Source organism: Orcinus orca, chromosome 20 (genome assembly GCF_937001465.1).
Source record: "Orcinus orca chromosome 20, mOrcOrc1.1, whole genome shotgun sequence".
Taxonomy (NCBI): domain Eukaryota; kingdom Metazoa; phylum Chordata; class Mammalia; order Artiodactyla; family Delphinidae; genus Orcinus; species Orcinus orca.
Genome location: NC_064578.1, coordinates 12,697,954 through 12,717,037, shown reverse-complemented (window position 1 = coordinate 12,717,037; position 19,084 = coordinate 12,697,954). Strand labels below are relative to the sequence as shown.

General features: G+C 41.9%; 1 protein-coding gene and 1 non-coding gene across 13 annotated transcripts in view; one reads left to right on the top strand and one right to left on the bottom strand.

Annotated features, from left to right (window-relative positions):
- WDR59 (WD repeat domain 59) overlaps window positions 1-19,084 on the bottom strand; it is a 123,302-nt gene that overhangs the window by 52,714 nt on the left and 51,504 nt on the right. For 7 of the 12 annotated variants that reach the window (XR_007474412.1, XR_007474411.1, XM_049703708.1 and 4 more), the window contains exons 15-21: window positions 18,947-19,042; window positions 18,635-18,791; window positions 18,061-18,130; window positions 13,967-14,120; window positions 4,686-4,819; window positions 3,384-3,465; window positions 73-185 (exon numbers count right to left, since the gene is read on the bottom strand). Coding sequence is in view for 10 of the 12 variants with exons in the window: in XM_049703708.1 (XP_049559665.1) it covers window positions 73-185; window positions 3,384-3,465; window positions 4,686-4,819; window positions 13,967-14,120; window positions 18,061-18,130; window positions 18,635-18,791; window positions 18,947-19,042 (806 nt within the window). In the remaining 2 variants the exon portion in view is untranslated. Of the gene's footprint in view, window positions 1-52; window positions 186-3,383; window positions 3,466-4,685; window positions 4,820-10,118; window positions 10,176-10,243; window positions 11,341-13,966; window positions 14,195-18,060; window positions 18,230-18,634; window positions 18,792-18,946; window positions 19,043-19,084 lie in introns of those variants that run through there. The other 5 variants (XM_033434349.2, XM_049703711.1, XM_033434352.2 and 2 more) reach the window with 5 other exon arrangements.
- On the top strand, window positions 872-944 carry TRNAR-CCU (transfer RNA arginine (anticodon CCU)). The gene has a single exon. It is a non-coding gene; the product is annotated as a tRNA-Arg (tRNA).

The window sequence follows — 19,084 nt, the reverse complement described above, 5'->3', positions numbered from 1 at the left end:
AAACACTGAAAGTGTTTATAGACCTAAAATTGACATCACTCATTTTCCTCACTTTTAGCTCTCAAAACCTACAGGGACTCCAGTAGCTGTCGCCCAAATGGATGTCGAGCCCAGGGTGTTTCCAAATCTGGGTCAGACTTCGGACCAAGGCAAAGATCCGTAGCTACTGTAGCCAGCGACCAAACCTGCACAAATCAAAGAGAAATACCCACACTCAGACTGGTGAGCACAGGACCGCGAACCACGAAAGAACCCCACCTCCTCCTCCACACACAGCCTAAAGCCTTGCTACTCTGGGGGCGGCCAAAGCTGGGAGCTTACTAAAATGCAGAGTCTGACACCCCACTCCAGACCTACTGAAGCAGAATTTGCATTTTAGCAAGATTCTCGGGGGACTTGTGTGCACATTTGAGAAACACCAGCCTTAAAAGCTTTTATGAAGCAGATGACAGAGGAATGACACCATGCAACAACTTCCCTGCATGGTCTATTTAACCACTGACTCATGTGACTTTTTCTGCTGCTTCATTAGTGAACTGGCAGGGAGAAAACAATGCATTCGGTATCACACTTAAGATTGTCCTTTGCCCAAATAATGAAAAACCTTCCATTACAAAAGTTTCAGTATACTCTCTGAAGTTACAGAAAAATAGGCCAAGAAAAAATAGACTTGGCTTTCTTTTGGTTGACATCAAATCTGAGGAATATCCCCAAACTTGAAACCTCACGGGGCTTGGAGTCCTCAAGCAGAAACTAATGTGCATGACGTGTCTATTAGATCCAAGATTTAGCACGCACTAAGTATAAATACATCACACCATCAACAGAGTCCCCTCCCCTCTATACCTTTAAAAATGGAATACTGGGGACTTCCCTGGTGGTCCAGCGGTTAAGACTCTGCGTTCCTAATGCAGGGGGCCCAGGTTCGATCCCTGGTCAGGGAACTAGGTCCCACATGTGTGCCACAACTAAGAGCCCACACGCTGCAACTAAGCAGCCCGCATGCTGCTACTAAAAGATCCCACACGCCGCAACTAAGACCCGGCACAGCCAAATAAATAAATATATATATATATATATATTTTTTTAATGGAATATTATTTTGGGGAAATCTTTCTTACTAGCAATATATCACTGTATGCCCACCAACTGGAAAACACTACTAGACTCTGAGAAAAACCCGAAAGGAAGAAGATACAGACTTTGAATCAAGGAGTTTAAAATAGAAGAAAAAAAAAGAATAAGCAAATAAAAATACTGAAAAACAGGTATAGAAACACATCAGATATGTTAAAAAAAATCAATTAAATCGTGTGGCTCCAGTATACTTAAATAACCCCCACAAGTATTGGTTCAAAAGAAAAATATTCATTTCTATGATCAATGGACCACCTGGATGGTTGCTGGAAGAAGTTCATAGGTTTCTGGGATAGGAAAGGATGTTTACTACCCTGGCTGACAACTTGGGCCCATTATTTCCTCACTTGTAATACACGTTTCCTAAGTGCCTTCAACAGAAATAGTTGACAGGTTTATTCCTGTAATTTATGCAAAACAGTAGACACATCATCTTCAATATGTGCAAAAAGAACAATAACAAAAAATTCTCCAAGCATTTGCACTGATGTCATTTCCAGTCCGTTAAGGAAGACCACACCACAATGATGACTGCAATTGCAAGAACAGCAGCAATAATTTGCCACATACTGGGTATTTACATCTACCAGATACAGGTATGGAAACTGTAATGCATATTACCTTATTTAGTTCTCATAAGGACCTTAGAAGTATTGTTCCTATTTTATAGTTGAGGAAACTGAAGTTCAGAATGATTAGGTAGCTGCCTAGGATCACACAACATGAAAGGGACAGAGCCCAGATGTAAACCCAGGTATGTCTGAACCCCAGGGAAGGGTCTTTCCACTTCACTCGGACTAGCCTGAACTTCCAAATCAATCCTGCCATAAAAGTCCTAAAAACTTAAAAGAAAAAAAAAAAAACACTTTAGGAAGTAATTTTTCCTCAGATAATGTTTTTTCAGCACGTGATCCAATCTTCTCATCAACCCTATGAGGCAATTATTCTCTTGGGTCTCATTTGACAATATACAGAGGCTGAGAGAGTCAGAAATACTTGGCCCAGTGTTACACCATTACGGAGCAGAGTCGGGCTGACGCCTCCTGTTAGAAATTCCCCACTATTTCCACTACTCTGTTTTGCCTTCTTAGTGTTTGCAGAATTTTAGGTGGCTGGGTCCTTAGAGAAACAGATTAAATCCATGACTCTAAGTTTCACTTAAAAGGGTTTGCAGCAGAGACCTGACGGTGTTTACTAGGAGACAAAAGGAAATCTTAGGGATTTTTCAATCAGATAAAAATCAAGGGGAGGCCTTAGCTCTGGGTCATTTGGAGGGTTACAAGGAAAAAACTGAGCAGATAGGACAGCAGCTCATAGTTTCCATTGCTCAATCTAATCCTCATACTAAAGAATAAAAGATGCAATAGAGACAGAACATAGATTAGTGGTTGGCGAGGGCTGGATGGGGGAAGAGGGGCTTGAGCAGTGACAAGGGGGGTGGGGTGCCTTTACAGGGTAAAGGAAATGTTCCAAAATTGTTTATGGTGATGATTGCAAAATGCTGTGAATATACTAAAAGCCACTGAATGGTACATCTTAAATGTGTAAATTGCATGGTCTATGGACTATAATCTCAATAAAACAGTTTAAAAAAAAACAACACCAGGAATTCCCTGGTGGTCCAGTGGTTGGGAATCCACGCTTTCACTGTGGAGGGCCCAGGTTCGATCCCTAGTCAGGGAACTAAGATCCCGCAAGTTGCGTGGCACAGCCAAACAAACAAAAATAAATAAATAACTAAAAAACAAAAAACCTCACCAATATAGGAGCAACTTGCTTAAGCACTGATGTGTTTCTGCAAAGATGAAGGAAATTTTAATTCTTGTAATACTACACCTTGTTTTAAAACTGAATGTGTCTCTATCTTAAGGAATGCCTTGGTAAACCTTTTATGAAATGAAGCATTTTTAAAAGTAAAAAACAAACAAAACAGAACTGAGGGTGTAAATGGCAAAGATAAAGACGTCCAAATTTACGTACTAACAATCACCCTGCCCTAGAATAGAAAAGGGATGTTATAAAAACACTTAGTAAATGCTTTAGGACCTCCTCAACTAAGCACTAATAAGACAAACATCTAAGGGATTTAAAAAGCTGCTCTAGCCCTACAGTTTGGCAAAGAAAATGGGAAAGAAATTACAAAATAGGAGGTACACCTTGAAATGTCACTAAACCACAACAATAAAGTGAAAGGAACCTGCTCCAAGAGAAAAATCCAGATCTCCAACAAAAGGAATGGAAAATACCTGGACGAGATCCTTCCTTCCAACAAGCAAGGCAGAAGTGGCATTCTTCTGACATGTTTCTTGAATATCATTCACATTCAATCTGAAATTTAAGAAGAATTAAAAAGTTTCTTTCCAGTTGACTTCTAAATCAATTACTCCTGGTTTAACAAATAAAGTAAAAACTGCCTCTTTGGTTGTCACTCAAAATGTTTTATTCGTATTGGCCTTAAGCTCCCTTTCTACGTAACATGGAGAAAAAGCTTACCTACAGCTGATGTTACACTGTGAGTTCAGGCCTGGGGAAGGTGAAATTGCTTACCTCTTCGAAGTCAAGAAAGGAGGCCGGATTCAAAGAACAATTTGCCAGCTAGCTTTTCTGGGGAGTTCCCCAGGCTTAAGGGTTGAATAAAAATTGATTTAGATATGTATAATGCTGACTGCAGTTTCTAACAAGGAGTAATGTGTTGTACATAAACAACAAAATAAATATTTTTTATTATGTGTTCAAGTTCAGGAAGAAGGGGAACCACAGGTCAGCAGCTTCTGTGTGCCTGTCACCCACCTCCCAGCTCCCTTCAACCAAAGTAGCTCTGCTTTTAAACTGTTTTACATATTAAGTACAGGAGGCAGAATCCTGAGACTGTGCCCGAGATTGCTGGCCCCTGCTCTACAGGCCTTGTATAAACCCTCCCTTTAAACGGGGTCAAGACCAGTCAATACTGATGACATATCACTCCTGTAATTGTCAAAAGGGAGATTCTCCTGGGTGGGCCTGACATAATCAGATGAGACCTTAGAAAGACAGTGAAGCATCAGTGAGACACTTCTGCTGGTCTTGGAGAAGATGAAATTCCCTGAGTTCTCCGGCTGCAAGGAACTGAATTCTGCTAACAACTTGAATGAGTTTGGAAGAGGACCCTGAGCATTGGTTAAGACCACCACGCGGCTGACTTCATAATTTCAGCCTGGGGAGACCAGAGCAAGGACCCAGGTAAGCCATGCCCAGACTCCTGACCCAGAGAAACTTTGAGATAATAAATGTGTGTTGTTTAAACACTAGGTCTGTGGTAATTTGCTATGCAGCAGAAGAAAGCTAATGCACTGGGCCTCTTCTAAAAAGGATTCCAGTATCTCAAAAACTAAAATAAACAGAGAGTTCCCCAGTGGCCTAGTGATTAGGAGTCCAGGCTTTCAACTGCCTGGGTTCAATCCCTCGTCAGGGAACTGAGATCCTGCAAGGCACGGCCAAAAAATAAAATAAACAACTTTGATATTCATATCTAAGTGGGAAGCACGGCACAGTTGAAATTCTGAACTTACATGTATAGTTCTCCCAATGACTTGTGAACAGGAAGAAGGCAGGCAATATCCTGAATGATCACTTTCCCAGCAGCCTTGATTGGTCGATTCCCAGAGTCCGATCCCTCACGCTTACTTTTCCATCTCCTTGATTTCTGGGGGAAATGACAAGATATAACTAATGGGGACTTCGATGAATGGAAACCTACATTTGCAGAGCACACCATAGTTGGGTCATTGGTAATTTGCAGAGACCTTGCATTACATCATGCCCACAATTATATGAATCAGCATCTGTAGAAAATAAAAGGATGACAAAGGGCATTGAGCTCATGGCCCAGAATCCTAAGAGGAAAATAAGCACCTACTGCAGTGCTATATACATTCTGCAGGTGCTCAAAAACACCTTGAAGCCAGAATTTAAAAAAGAAAGAACAGCAAGTAAATAAGTTAGTAAAGACCACAAAAATGTGGGAGAAGAGCAACTTTTAAGGTTGGGTTCAGCCCTAGGTTCAAATTCTTGCTTGAAACTAATTAAAGTTTTTTTTTTCTTTCCTTTTCAGACAATTTAAATTGGATTTGTTGAAATTTAATTCAGACACAGCAGTGTGGGATCTGCAAACTTTCATCTATGGGAGGCAGACACAGAAACTGAGCAGCTCAAGAAAAGTTACCCTGTCTTCCCTAGCCCATTTGAATTATTTCTAAAAGTGATCATTTAGAATGTCAAAAATACCTGAGCAGAGGGACCTGGGTAATAGATATGGAAGATCATAAGCAATTATCCTATTTCCCCAGAGCCTTCCCTACAAATGGCTACAGAGGAGCCTGTATGTGGGAAATGAGAGATGTCCTGGAAAATGAGAATTATGAGAGTGTAGCCCCATCTGGTATCTTCAAAATGACGACCAGCCAAGGGAGCAATATTCTATTTTATTTTATTGCCAGAAGTTAGAAAGGGGGTCGCCAAAGTGATTCATCTCAGGAGGGAAGTGACATATTTATTAACAAAGGAGGCAAAAGGAACCAGTGAAAGGGCCCTGTAATGTGGAGTCAGAAAACCAAGTCTTACTGGTCTTATTAACACATGCCCTGTCTCATTGTGATCCCAGGCACGTTCCTTTTTTGCGGTGAATTCAGGCTTGTGTCACTCTCTCTTTGCTCACTGGTAACTCTGGGCTCATGATAAGCTCTGTGGTTCCAATCTCACAAGGTTAATCAGGGGACAATGAAAAGGTGAGACTGCAAAGTGTCAACTGAAAAAGTGCAATTTAAAAATCTGTAATTATTATAAATGTCCATAAACTCTCGGGCATGTAGAGTATATTATTATTTAGATGGTTCATAGATAAATTCGTTTTCCACCAGTGATTTTGATACAATCACTCTTCCATAAATCAGTCATGGTCTATATCCAGGCATTTCTGACCGTTCACCTCCCATCTAACGCCCAAAGTTGTCCAACACACGTAACTTCCCATAGGATTAGTAAGCGGCATGGAACCTGCTAAACCCAGGACACCCGGACTCAGTGCATGGCAGGTAAATGTAGATGTTTAGCTAAAGTATTTGAATTGTTCAACATCGTCTGTAAATACATATGCTATCAATTTGGAATCTTAACCTATTTGGTTTTAGAAGCAGTTCAGTTACTATGTATCCATACACAAGTCATTATTCTGCAACACAAGAGGAAACTGCATCTATTCTTGGGGGCTAGTAGCCCTTCAATTCTCTGCTGGCCTTGGTTATTTTCTAAAGAAGAACTGTGATGTGGGTGCAAGTAAGGGGTGAGTGTGCTAACGAGAAAAACGGCCTGTCAGGATGGGCTGGAGCCAGGCAGCGTTTACTGACATTAGACTGTGCTGTCACACGTGCCCTGAGCACTAGGACCGGTTTTACAGAGAGTAACTCAGCATACACCGACCCTGCAGTGATGGGACGGCACAACATGGTTAACTAGAACACAGAGGGCATCAGTCCATAAACTCACTTCACTGTGACTTTTATCCAGACTTCTGGAAGCTTAAGAATCCCGGGAAATGACATACCCACAAGGCCCCACATAATTCGTCATCTCCAATGACATTTAGGGTACTGGATTTTTTTTTTAAAGGCAGAAAGGAAAGATCTACATTCAAAAGATTCCATCTGGAATCAAATAGGATCCATCTAATTGGGGCTTCCAGGTTTGTTGAAAGGCTTCTAAAACAGTTCCAGGCACTGACTCTGGCTCCTTATTACAAAGAGAAAATAAGAAGCCCTTCAACAATTGAGCAATTCACGACAGATCCGTTTAACTGAACAGTGGAAACCAATGGACACCTCGTGAGGGATGGGGTCTACAGCTTTCAGACCACACTGGAAACATCCAAAGTTGCCTGACTTTTTAAGCAAACCCATGAAAGCATAATATTAAGGCCCATGTGCCCAAAGTGGTTCATTTGCAAATAGACTAGTTCACGTCAGAATGTTTTTCCTAGCAGACTTGAAATATTTCTAAAAAGGATCATTTTCAGAACGTCAAAAATACTTGAGCAGAGGGACCTGGGTAATGGATGTAGAAGAAGATCACGAGCAATTATCCTATTTCCCCAGAGCCTTCTCTACAATGGCCAGAGAGGAGCCTGTATTTGGGAAATGAGAGATGTCCTGGACTTCACCAATGAGGATGTGAGCTTACTCAAGGCCACACTCCTAAGAGCTCAGCTTTGAACACAGGTTCTCAGGCTGCTAAGCCCATACTTGTTAACCTGCTTTTAAGAGTATGATTTTAAATTAAAAAGGGGGGAAAATTAAGTCCTGACTAAGTTACCTGTTAATATGTAAATAGTTTGATCCATATAAAAACAGATCCGTTTCTGCATATACAGAGATCACCTGATTCCAGTGAGGGCTGTCCAACACACCACTGTCTACAATTACTCACTTCTGAAGTCACTTCTCTGCCAAGCGCTGCTGAGCCAGAGCAGCGTGCAGACGCAAGCAGCTCCTGTGGCTACAGGGCTTAACACGCCAGGCTCAGGCCAAGGTGCTGTGCTTCAGGCCAGGCTCATGAGCCTGAACCTCGCGCCGTTTAACTTCCTTTTTGGATTTGTTAGGATTCGACACATTCAGAGAAAAGAAAACTCAGGGTCCCAAGAGACGTCTCAGGGCTCTTCTCCCGTTTGCAGTCTTGGGTGACAGAGATTGGCAGAAACGGGCCTGTGTGAGTCATCAATAAGTCCTGGATGAAAATGTGAAGACAGTGGTCTGGGCAGCTTTCTGCAACTACCCTTCTCAGAATTACAGAAGTCACTGTCTGTATTTCCTGGGACTTCCTTGTCAGCTTCTGGAGACACCAGGCTTCCAGGTGCTTCTGTTTGCTCTGTACTGATGCACAGGTGGTGCTTTACGGACCTCGATAAGCTGCCTTAGAGCCTACAACAGGAGGAGATTCCCTAACACAGGATCACCCTCATGATAGCTGCCACCAAGAATCGAAGTGTGAAAGCAATTAAGGGACAGCTGTTTTTGTTCATTTAATCCAGCAAGGAATAACTATAAAACATTATAAAAAATCTTTAAGGGGGGGGGTCACAAAATATTTTTTCTTCAAACTTGGAGGTTGATGGCTTTTAAACATGAACTATCTCCCCTTCAGGCTATGGAGGTCACTCAGTAAACCTGTCTCATGGCAAATTATTCTGGGGATTCAAATCCAACAAGGCTGCCTAAACAAAGATGTGGTAGATCTCAAATCAGGTGTCAGGGCCTAGGACCCAGGTGCTCCCTAAGAAGCACGGAGTGTTTCCTCTAGTGTTCTGGCAACAAAAATGGTTCATACCTCATCCACACCTTCCCAAGATTTCTTTGCCTTAGTCTCTTGCTGGAGATTTTAGAATAACCTCTCTAGTCTGAGCACCTGTCAGGTGACGACAACAATGACACCCCGGGATGAGGTGTGGCTGACCTTTCCAGGTGAGAAAGGGCACAGGGGCCCCAAAGCCCCCTAAAACCTCCTGCATTGCTCCAGTCCCACTCTGACGGGCTTAAATGTGGATACGTTTCTGTGCAGTAAAATCGGTACCTCTGGGAGGTGAAGGACTCTGCACTTCTCTTAGGTCATCTCAATGCCCCATCGATAGAAAACACCCCTTCCCCACAGATTCCATGAGCAGGGATCGAGGGAGGAGAGACAAAGCAAGACAGACAAGTTATCACACGATGAGACTGGGATGCTCCTCTGAACAGACTAAGAAGGCGTTCATGGAATTAACGGGAAACAGGACAGGGAGGATCGGGGTGGGGAGGGAGGGGCGGTGGGAGCGGGGAGGCACTGGTGCAGAGAGCACTGAATGACAACCAATAGCCAGCTTGCGACTGAACCACCAGTGTTACTGCTACAATCGGAGGCAACATCGATGGCAATAAATGGGTTAAATGTAAAAACAGCCCAAGAATAAGCCACCAACTGCTTCGCAGCAACCCCGTCGACAATGCATAATCATCAGCAGAGTGGGCAGTGAGTCAAAATGAGTTCCTCTTTAAATAGCAGCAGGAGCAGGGACTTCTGGAAAAATCCGTGGAAACGCAGCAGTTGGGTTGGTAGGACAGGCTTTCTGAGGAAAGATGGCCATGGAGGCAGCTCCACCCCCAGGTTGTTGGGCAGCAGTGGAACTTGCTAATCAAGGTTCCTGATTTCAACCGGTTTTTATATGAAAAGGCTATAGGACTATGCCCCTAATTTTTTTTTTTTTTTTTTTTTTTTTTTACACCAAATGAAACGTACACAAAAGCCTCAAAGCTGCCTTGCACAGCCTGAGGTCACCATGGCACGACTGAAACACAAAGGGGGTGGGAGAGGAAGACAGAAGAGGAGAGAGTAAGCAAGAGAAAAGGAAGAGAAGATGTCCATTGCAGAGGTTTTATTGTCAATGCAAAATACTGATGGCAAGGAAAAAATTTGTTCCAGGAAATTCCCAAAGGATTAAAATCTAGCTTCGGTGTCATGCCAATGAAGCAGGTGGGCACCTCCCTCTTTGAACTCGAGCAAGACGATAAAAACGGAGACAAAATGGTAGAAGCCTCTTATATCTTCCTCTGCTGCCCCGCCATGCCAAAGGTAGGCTTTTGAAAGCTCTGTGAAATTATACAAATACTCCAAGTGAAATCAGGTGAGCTAAAGGCTTATCACTGGGGTTCTTTCCAAGAAATCCAGCATTCAGCTTCATTTTCAAAGAAGTCCATTCACAATCCTTAACGATATCAGTATTCACCCATTTGAAACTGATAGAACCAGGAGGCAGTCCTTGGTGCCTGACTCCCAAGAGTGAGAAATTGATTATGCTGGTCCTGAAAACCAGCCAGCCTGTCATTTCAGGTTCCTCAAAGCCAGGCAGGTGGCATTTTATTCTTGGGCCTTTGGGCAGAGACAGGATTAGTTAAGGAGAGCATTTGCACAGCGCACAGTACCGGGAAGTCGTTAATTGCTTGTATGGACCAACGTCGCCGGGCAGAGCGAGGAGACATCTGTGCGTGAAAACGTTACACCCACGAGGAGGGAAGAAAAACACCAAGAAAATTAAAAGGGAAAAAATATAGAATAAAATGAAAGCTTCCCATACATCTGATGGATTCAAAGGTACCATAATATACTGCAAAATTGGGATGGGAATGACTGAAAAATCTGAAACTCAGCACAGCAGTATTTAGATTCCCTCACCCCCCTCCCAACCCATCACACTCCATACACAGCTTCAATGCCGTTGTCCTTTAGTCGGAAACACATTTCAAGGTATCAGGAGGCTGACATCCACACAGCTCTGACAGAGGAACTACGACGGAGATTTGTGGTTCTCTTACAAGAATTAAGATCGTAAGAAACAGGTGGAGGGACTTCCCTGGCGGTCCAGAGGTTAAGACTCCACGCTTCCAATGCAGGGGATGCGGGTTCCATCCCTGGTTGGGAACTAGGATCCCTCATGCTGCGCTAAGACCCACACAGGCCAGCGCAGCCAAAAAAAAAGGAAACAGGTGGAGAACTCTGCTTCCCCTTCAAAAGCATACGTATGTGCGAGAAGCTTCTCATTCCTAAAAAGGAAGAAGTTCCTCAAGAGATTCAACACCGAATTGTTTTTGGTGTGTGGCTGGGGGGGGTGGGGCACGCCAGGGAAACTGAAGTCTTGACCTTGGGACTGCAGGACCATCCTCAGAGTGGTGCCACGAGGAAGTGAGAGCCTGAGAGAACTGAAGGGTGATGCTCCCCAGGGCTCTTGCTAACCACGGGAGCATCAGTGTGAAACTGGGAGCATACAACACTGTTTCGCAAAATCAGAAATTACTCTATTAACTTCAAGGCCTCCTCAGTTATTTACATTAAAGCTATTTTAGTGATGTCAACTGAAGTGAATGTGGGAAGCTGCAAAAATTTTTAAATGTTTACAGGGCAATGCCTGATGTTTATCTTAAGTCCTGGGCCTTCTGATTTACCCTAAGAATAAACAATATTTCATCAGCTATTAACAGATGGTCCAGTTACCAAATGAATGTTAGCATCTCTCTGTGCTTTCTAACTTCTTATATGAAATTTAATGGTTTTATTAATTTATTTTTACATCTCTCACATTTAAAAAAATTTTAAGAGCAAACACTGGAATTCCATCTGGAGAACCTCTGGGTGATATAACAAGATGACCTAAGTAGGGCAGGGTAAAAACACAAAAACAAGAAAAATGAGTATTAGTCCCCAGTGGCTCTAGGAAGATATTTCTGCAATCTCCAAAATACTCTATAATTCTTTCATTGTTATACTTTAATGCAGTTATATTCTTTTCCTTTCTTCTTACTCATTTAAAGCTCTCAGGGGTAGAGATCTGAACAAGAATAAAAGTATGCAGGAGAAAAAAAAAAAAGTATGCAGGAGATAAAATTTGGGCTGAAAATGAAGACTTAAGCACAGAGAAATTTAGTACACTGGAATCGTTTCCAGGACAAAAATAATAAAAGTGATATTATTTGACATTTGAAACTAGACACCCAGGAATCAGAAAATACTTCTCGAGGGATAAAACTGTTATCGTGTCTTCTGTGAGGAAAATAAGATGGCCATATTTCATTCCTGTAATTCCTTCCCCATGCCGTATGTAAATGGGATGGACGTGAACAAGCTTCAAGGAGAGTTTACAAGTTTATTTTAGATTCATCACAAAATAACTGACTGACCAGTTATTGATAACTGATTTTAACTTCTTACTAGGCTGAACCATGTGAAACTTTTTCTTAAGGTCAAAAATGCTCAAATATCAGCAGTTTCATATGATTTAACCTAATAATTACTATGTGTCATACATTAAAATGTGCCTCCCTCCCCCAGGGCTTCTAGGGTTCTTGGAATAGTCTATGTCTTGGAACAGTCTATTTCCTGTGATTGCTAATTGACTGAATTATAGACCTATGATTTGTGAACTTTTCTGCACATAGGCTATACATCAATACAAAAGTTTCATATGAAATTATAATAAAACTACCTCCCCCCCACCTTATTCGCTCACTGTCTGAAATACAATTCAGAGACCACTTACTATGTCATTCTAGGGGACTACAACGGCCTGTTTTCTGGGGAGAAGCAGCACACTGGGAATCACCCCAAAGTGAAATATCACAATCCTTCCTCCACGCCCCAGCATATCCTGTCTGATAAGAGCTAATTATCTATGTGCCTTTGTTCCCTCTTCATGATTACAGTGTGTTTGTCGTAAAAGAGAGTGCAGACCATCAAAAATATAAATGTAGGCCTTACAAAGGCTTCTGCATTAGGAGAGGCTCCTTCTTGGCACTGGAGTTATTTTGATGAAACACGACCTTTACACACTATCACAGGGTCAAAAGTGCAAGTCCCAGCTATGCTGCCCAATCTGAACCCAAGCACGAGAAGCACGGGGCATGATGCAAAGGGGAATTCAGAACTGCCTCTTTGACTAACAGGTCTCCTCAACCTGGCCCTGGTGCTAAAGAAAATTCCCACATTTATTCAACCTTGAGTTTGTTTAGCTACTACATCAATAATAAAATGCCTTAGTTCCAACCAGTTTATCAAAGGTTCTCACCAGTTACTCGCTAGCTTGCAGAAAAAGAAAAAAAAAAATTTTTTTTGAATGTAAAGGACTTGGGAAGATAAAAGTGTTCTAAGAAGTTCTGTGACAGGTGCAGGACAGGGCGGGGTGGGGGGAGGCAGCAGTGGGGTGGAGAACTCCGTCAGAGATGCAAAGAAAGGGACTATGGAGCTGGCCAGAAAGGCAACCAAAAAATCATTTTCCCTGTTTGACTGAAGGTTTTGCCCAAGACTGGTCATGCCTCAAGCATCAGTTCCTGCCACTCATTTGTCACATACAACCCTAAGACCTGACAAAGTCAGCGACAGCCAACATCATGCAAACCAGGAAGGTTAGACACTACACTGTAATCAAAGTGAAGACACCTCCAACACCTGCTGGAAATTGGGGTTTTATTTTAAATAACTCAATTTTTAACAAAAAAACAAATTTTAATTATAGTCAATCCATCATTTCTCAATTAGTGGGAGAGAGCAACAAAGAATTCCTAAGGACTGAGTTTGTGAGTAGCTCAGTGGTAACCAGTTAATACATCATGTCAGTTAAAAGACAGTTTAAGCCAGACTCAACCTGATAACACAGAAAGTTCTCAGAATCATTCCCACGCTCTGCCGATATTCTCTACACTGTCGTCACCAAAGGCTTCTGACAGCTTAATAGCTACTGTAGGGACGATGAGTTCCTTAAGAACCCAGGAACAGAAGGACAGTTTCAGGTGATTTTTGTATAAACCGGTCCATTCAAATGGGTACTTCGGTGCAGACTTTGTGAAAGTATAAAACCTCTTAGAGGTCAACTTGAAAACTTCCCACAACTATGAAGTTCCAAATATATCAGGATCCCAAGCCTTCTGAAGCATCCCTTAATTTGGTGACAAATATCAGAATACCCAGGAAGACCTGAAGCTACATGATTCTATCTCAGAGGATGGGAATCGACTTCATGTATGGGGATCACAGGACAGGGTTAAAGGGGAGGGAAGAGTACGGATTATAACAACCAACCACCCCTCCCCCTCCTATATAATTTACAGTAGTTAAAAACCAACCGAAAGGAACAAAGCAATGGTCTTTCTCTAACACACTAAGTATGAAAGGGAAAGACCCCAGGGGGATCACTAATTTAGCTGCTGTGCATGGCAGGCAGGGAGGCCAAGGACAAGAATCTGGGGAAGGGATAAGAATCAAAGGCCGTGGATCAGCCGCTTACCCGCTCCTTGTAGTAGAAGGAGCTGATGGAGACCTGCTCCTTCTCACTGCGCGTGGGGCTCCCGCTGTACAAACGGAGGTTCCCAGGGGCCTCTGTGCGGATCTTCATGGGCGCAATCAAGCCGGTATGATAGGCAGACAAAGCTGACAGAGACCTGTGGTTGAAAAGGCACAATGAACCATACTGGCTTGGCTCTTTCCATAGTTCTAAGTGATGCCATTCTTAGCGCTTGATGAAATCAGGAGAAAAAGATGGATAAAATGGGGAAAAAATGGAAACTCCAAAAAGGAATCAAAGAGCACTTTTAGAACTGAAAAATGCTTTATCTGCAGAAGCGGAGAATGTTTCTATGACTATATACATAGAAAATTCAAAGGAGTCTATAAATTACTTAAACTAATAAGTGAATTTAGATACAAGGTCAATCTACAATAATCTACTGTATTTCTATATATTAAAAACAAACATTTGGAAAATAATAAAATTGCATTTACGATAGCATCAAAACACATGCAATACCGGGCTTCCCTGGTGGCACAGTGGTTGAGAGTCCGCCTGCCGATACAGGGGACACGGGTTCGTGCCCCGGTCTGGGAAGATCCCACATGCCGCGGAGCGGCTGGGCCCATGAGCCATGGCCGCTGAGCCTGCGCGTCCGGAGCCTGTGCTCCGCAACGGGAGAGGCCACAATCGTGAGAGGCCCGCGTACCACACACACACACACACACACACACACACACACACACACACACACAAAAAACACATGCGATACCTAGGAACACATTTTAAAAAAAAAGTGCATGGAAAATACAAAATATTTCTGAGAGAAATTAAAGACTCAAAACAATAGAGAAATACACCATGTTAATAGACTAGAAGATTCCAGATAGTTAAGGTGTCAATTTTCTCCAAGTTGATCTATAGAATCAACACAACTCCAATCAAAATATGAGCAGGCTTTTTTCTGTAGGAACCAGTAAGCTGATTTCTATTTTTACAGAAATGCAAAAGATCTATAGAGTAGCCAACACAATCCTGAATGAGAATAATAAAGTTAGAGGACTTAACATTACCAGATTTGAAGACTTACTATATAAACCTACATTAACAGTGTACTGTTGGCATAAGGAGAGACCAATAAACCAAAGAAAAAAATAGAGTCCAGAAACAGATCCAAAACATACGGTCAATTGATTTTCAACAAAGGTATCAATGCAAATTCAACAAAAGCAAAATCTTTTCCATAAATAGTGCTATATATATAACAACTATATATCTCTACATAAGGAATTTACATCTATAAATTTTTAAGAGAAAACACAGAATATTTTCATGACCTTGGGATAGGCAGAGATTATTTTTAGACAGGACACAGAAGCACTAACCCTAACACTTAAAAAGGATAAACTGAACTGCATCAAAATTAAAAACTGCTGAAAATTGAAAGTCATTAAAGAGGGACAAAGATAAGCCATAGATTAGGAGAAAATCAATACATACACCCAGCAAAGAATTTGCAATAAGAATTGATAAAGAACTACCACAAATAGATAATAAGAAACACAGTCTAAAAAAAACTGGACAAAATACTAGAACAGGCAAATCACCAAAGAAGATATCCAAGTGGTCAATTAGCACACAAAAGCTGTTCACCATCATTAGTCACCACCATGGAAGCACAAATTAAAGCACAATGAGATAATACTACACACCCACCACAATGGCTAAAGCTGAAAAGACTAAAAACACCAAGTTTTGGAGAGGATGTGGAGCAGCCAGAACTCTGAAATGTTGCTGGAAGAGTGTAACACGGCATAACCACGGGGACAGACTTTTTGGCAATTCTAATAAAATTAAACATGCACGTATCCTATGACCCAGGGATTCTACTGCTTGGGTAGAGAAATTAATACACATGTCCATAAAAAGACTTGTATGAAATTTAAAAAAAAAAGACTTGTATGTGTAGGTCTACATATAATAAAATAAAAACTGGAAATAATCCAAATGTCCATCAACAGGAGTATGAATAAGCAAATTATATTATTTTCATACCATGGAACTACTGATCCATGCAACCACGTGGATCAATTTCAAAAACGTTAAGTTGAGCAAAACATGTCAGACATAAAATAGGACATGCTGGATGATTCTATTTAGATGAAGTTCAAGCACAGGCAAACTAAACTTCAATGATGGAAGCAGAAGAATCATTTCCTCTGGGTAAAGGGACCAGGGAACTTTTGGGAGTGAGGACAAGGCTCTGTATCCTGATCTGGGTGCTGGTCATCAAGGTACAGACTTCACATTTGTGTACCCTAAATTATACCTCAATACAATACTGTTAGTAAGAAAAATGTTCTAATAGGAACACTTTCCCACTGACCCAAAGTCCAGACACAGATATCTGTTGTTTCCTTTTAAGAGTAGGTGATTGGGGGCTTCCCTGGTGGCGCAGTGGTTAAGAATCTGCCTGCCAATGCAGGGGTCACAGGTTCGAGCCCTGCTCCGGGAAGATCCCACATGCCGCGGAGCAACTAAGCCCGTGCGCCACAACTACTGAGCCTGCGCTCTAGAGCCCACAAGCCACAACTACTGAGCCCATGTGCCACAACTACTGAGCCCGTGTGCCACAACTATTGAAGCCTGCGCACCTAGAGCCCGTGCTCTACAACAAGAGAAGCCACCACAGTGAGAAGCCCACACAGCGCAATGAAGAGTAGCCCCTGCTCGCCGCAACTAGAGAAAGCCTGCATGCAGTAACAAAGACCCAACTCAGCCAAAAACATAAAATTAAAAAAAAAAAAAAAAAGAGTAGGTGATTGTTTTCTAATCCAACCTTTCACATAAGGAATCTAGTGTAATGTAGGGTGTTCTCTGGCATTTAACTCCCACTTCTTGTAGGGTCAAGTTCTCATCTGCTTGGGTTACTGCAGAAACTGGCAAACTCCCAGGACAGCCGTAGCACCTGCTCATGAACTTGGTGCAATGTCTTTTCTTTCTTGTTAGCTTAGCTATTCATTATTAAGTATGCTAATTATATCATATACAGTATAACCAGGTGTTTGTAGCAGGAGGGTTTCCAAGTTATCCTGGTCATCACACTGCAGAACCAGAAGTCTACAGCATCATATTTAAGTTTAAAAAACCACTAATATGGGGAAGGTTGTAAAGGTGTGGGGACAGGGGTATATGTACTCTGTACTCAATTTTGCTATGAACCCAAAATTGCTCTAAAAGATAAAGTGTATTAATTAAGAAAAAAATTTACAATATGATCCAGTCATTCAGTTCCTAGGTATATATCCAAGAAAAATGAAAAAAAATATATCCACACAAAATTTGCACAGAATGTTCATAGCAGCATTATTCATAATGGCCAAAAAGTGGAAACAGTCCCAATGTCCAATGACTGATGTATGAATAAATAAAACATGGTATATACATGTAATGGAATATTATTTGGCAATAAGAAGAAATGAAGTACTGATACATGCCACAACATGTATGATCCTTGAAAATATACTAAGTGAAAGACGTCAGTTACAAAAGAACACACATACAATTCCATTTATATGAACTGTCCAGAACAGGCACATTTATAGACAGAAAGTAGATCAGTGTTTGCCCAGGGCTGGAGGAATGGGGGACTTAGGGACCGGGGTGACCCTTAAGGGATTCAAAGTTTCTTTTTGGGATAATGAAAAGGTTCTAGAATTGACTCTAGTGATGGCTGCACATACACTACACGTGTGTGGTAATGTTAGAAGTGGCCTATTAGTGTTACGGGACTATAGATTATCTCTTGCTATTATTCTAGTTTTATTTAATATTCAGATAATACTTTAGCGATAGGGGAAGAGCACATTAAAAAAGAATTTGCCTTGTTTTGACAACAGTTTTTATCAAGCAACTCCTAGTAGTAACTTTACAGTAGAAATCTCAGCTTGGGTGAAATTCAATGAACCATGATCTTTTGGGAGTTAATCTTATAATGAGTGATAACTAACACAAATTGTCCAAAGACAAATTCCCAGATGTCTGCCTATTTCTGGCCCATGAATGTAGCTTACACCTGCATCTCCCAGACTCACCTCGGAGTAGGCTCAGTCGGAGACACCGCTCGGTGCATCGTCATGGGCCTTGTGAAATACACCAGGTACCCTGTCAAAGGAGACATCACACGTGCACATCAAGGTCAATGAGCTGGTCATGGGAAATCCTAAGAAAGCACTGGTCCATCTTTTGTCTACCTCAATATACCTGAAGGATAAGACATAGTATCCTAAGCTACAGAGGCTCACCAACGGCACCCGTACTTAAGAAAAACAAAGATAAGAATCTCCAGGATTCAGGAGAGATGGGATATATGTGGTTTGGAAAAAGTCTTCACAGGTACTTTATATTTCCTATGTGTATTTTCAATGGGTTGAGTCAAGACTCAAATTCACACTCATCAGAATGAAACAAGTTAAATCTGTAAATCTGGTGAACATTCTTAGGGTATGTCCCCAGATGCCAGTTCGGCTTCAGATAACACTATGACAGAAATCTTTTGAGTTCTCAGGAAATAAAAACAAAGAAACATTTTCTGATGGAAATTTTTATACAGACATTCTTAGCTTCTCTCTCTCGAAATCTAGAATCAGAGAACCTAAAGAGACCAACCTGCCCCGCAGAATCTGGCCCCCGAGGTCCTGGGAAAGGGAATATTGGCATCCTGGTAGGACCCGTAGGCGGTGGTCACCCGGGCAAATGTCGGTAGGGGTGGCGTAACAGAGTTCGGGAGCGCGAAGGGATTGCTGGAAGCGCTGTCTTCTTGGTTCTGAAATTTTAAAAGCAAGAGACTAAAACCCACAATCTGTCTTCAAGCCAAACTACAAAACAGGACACATTATTCCAAGATCAGGGAGCCCAGGATTTTAGGGAGGAGGAAAGGAAACGAAACCCCAAAGCATAGCTTGGTAACAAGGGTCCCACCACAAAAGACTCAAGGCAGGAGACGAGCTGGCGCAGGCAGGGCTCCAAACAGCTCTGGTTGCGTTTCACTTTTTGCAGGGAAGTGTCTTTCAGGATCTAGAAAAGGCACAAAACGCAGTCAAGAAGAGCAACATTCTT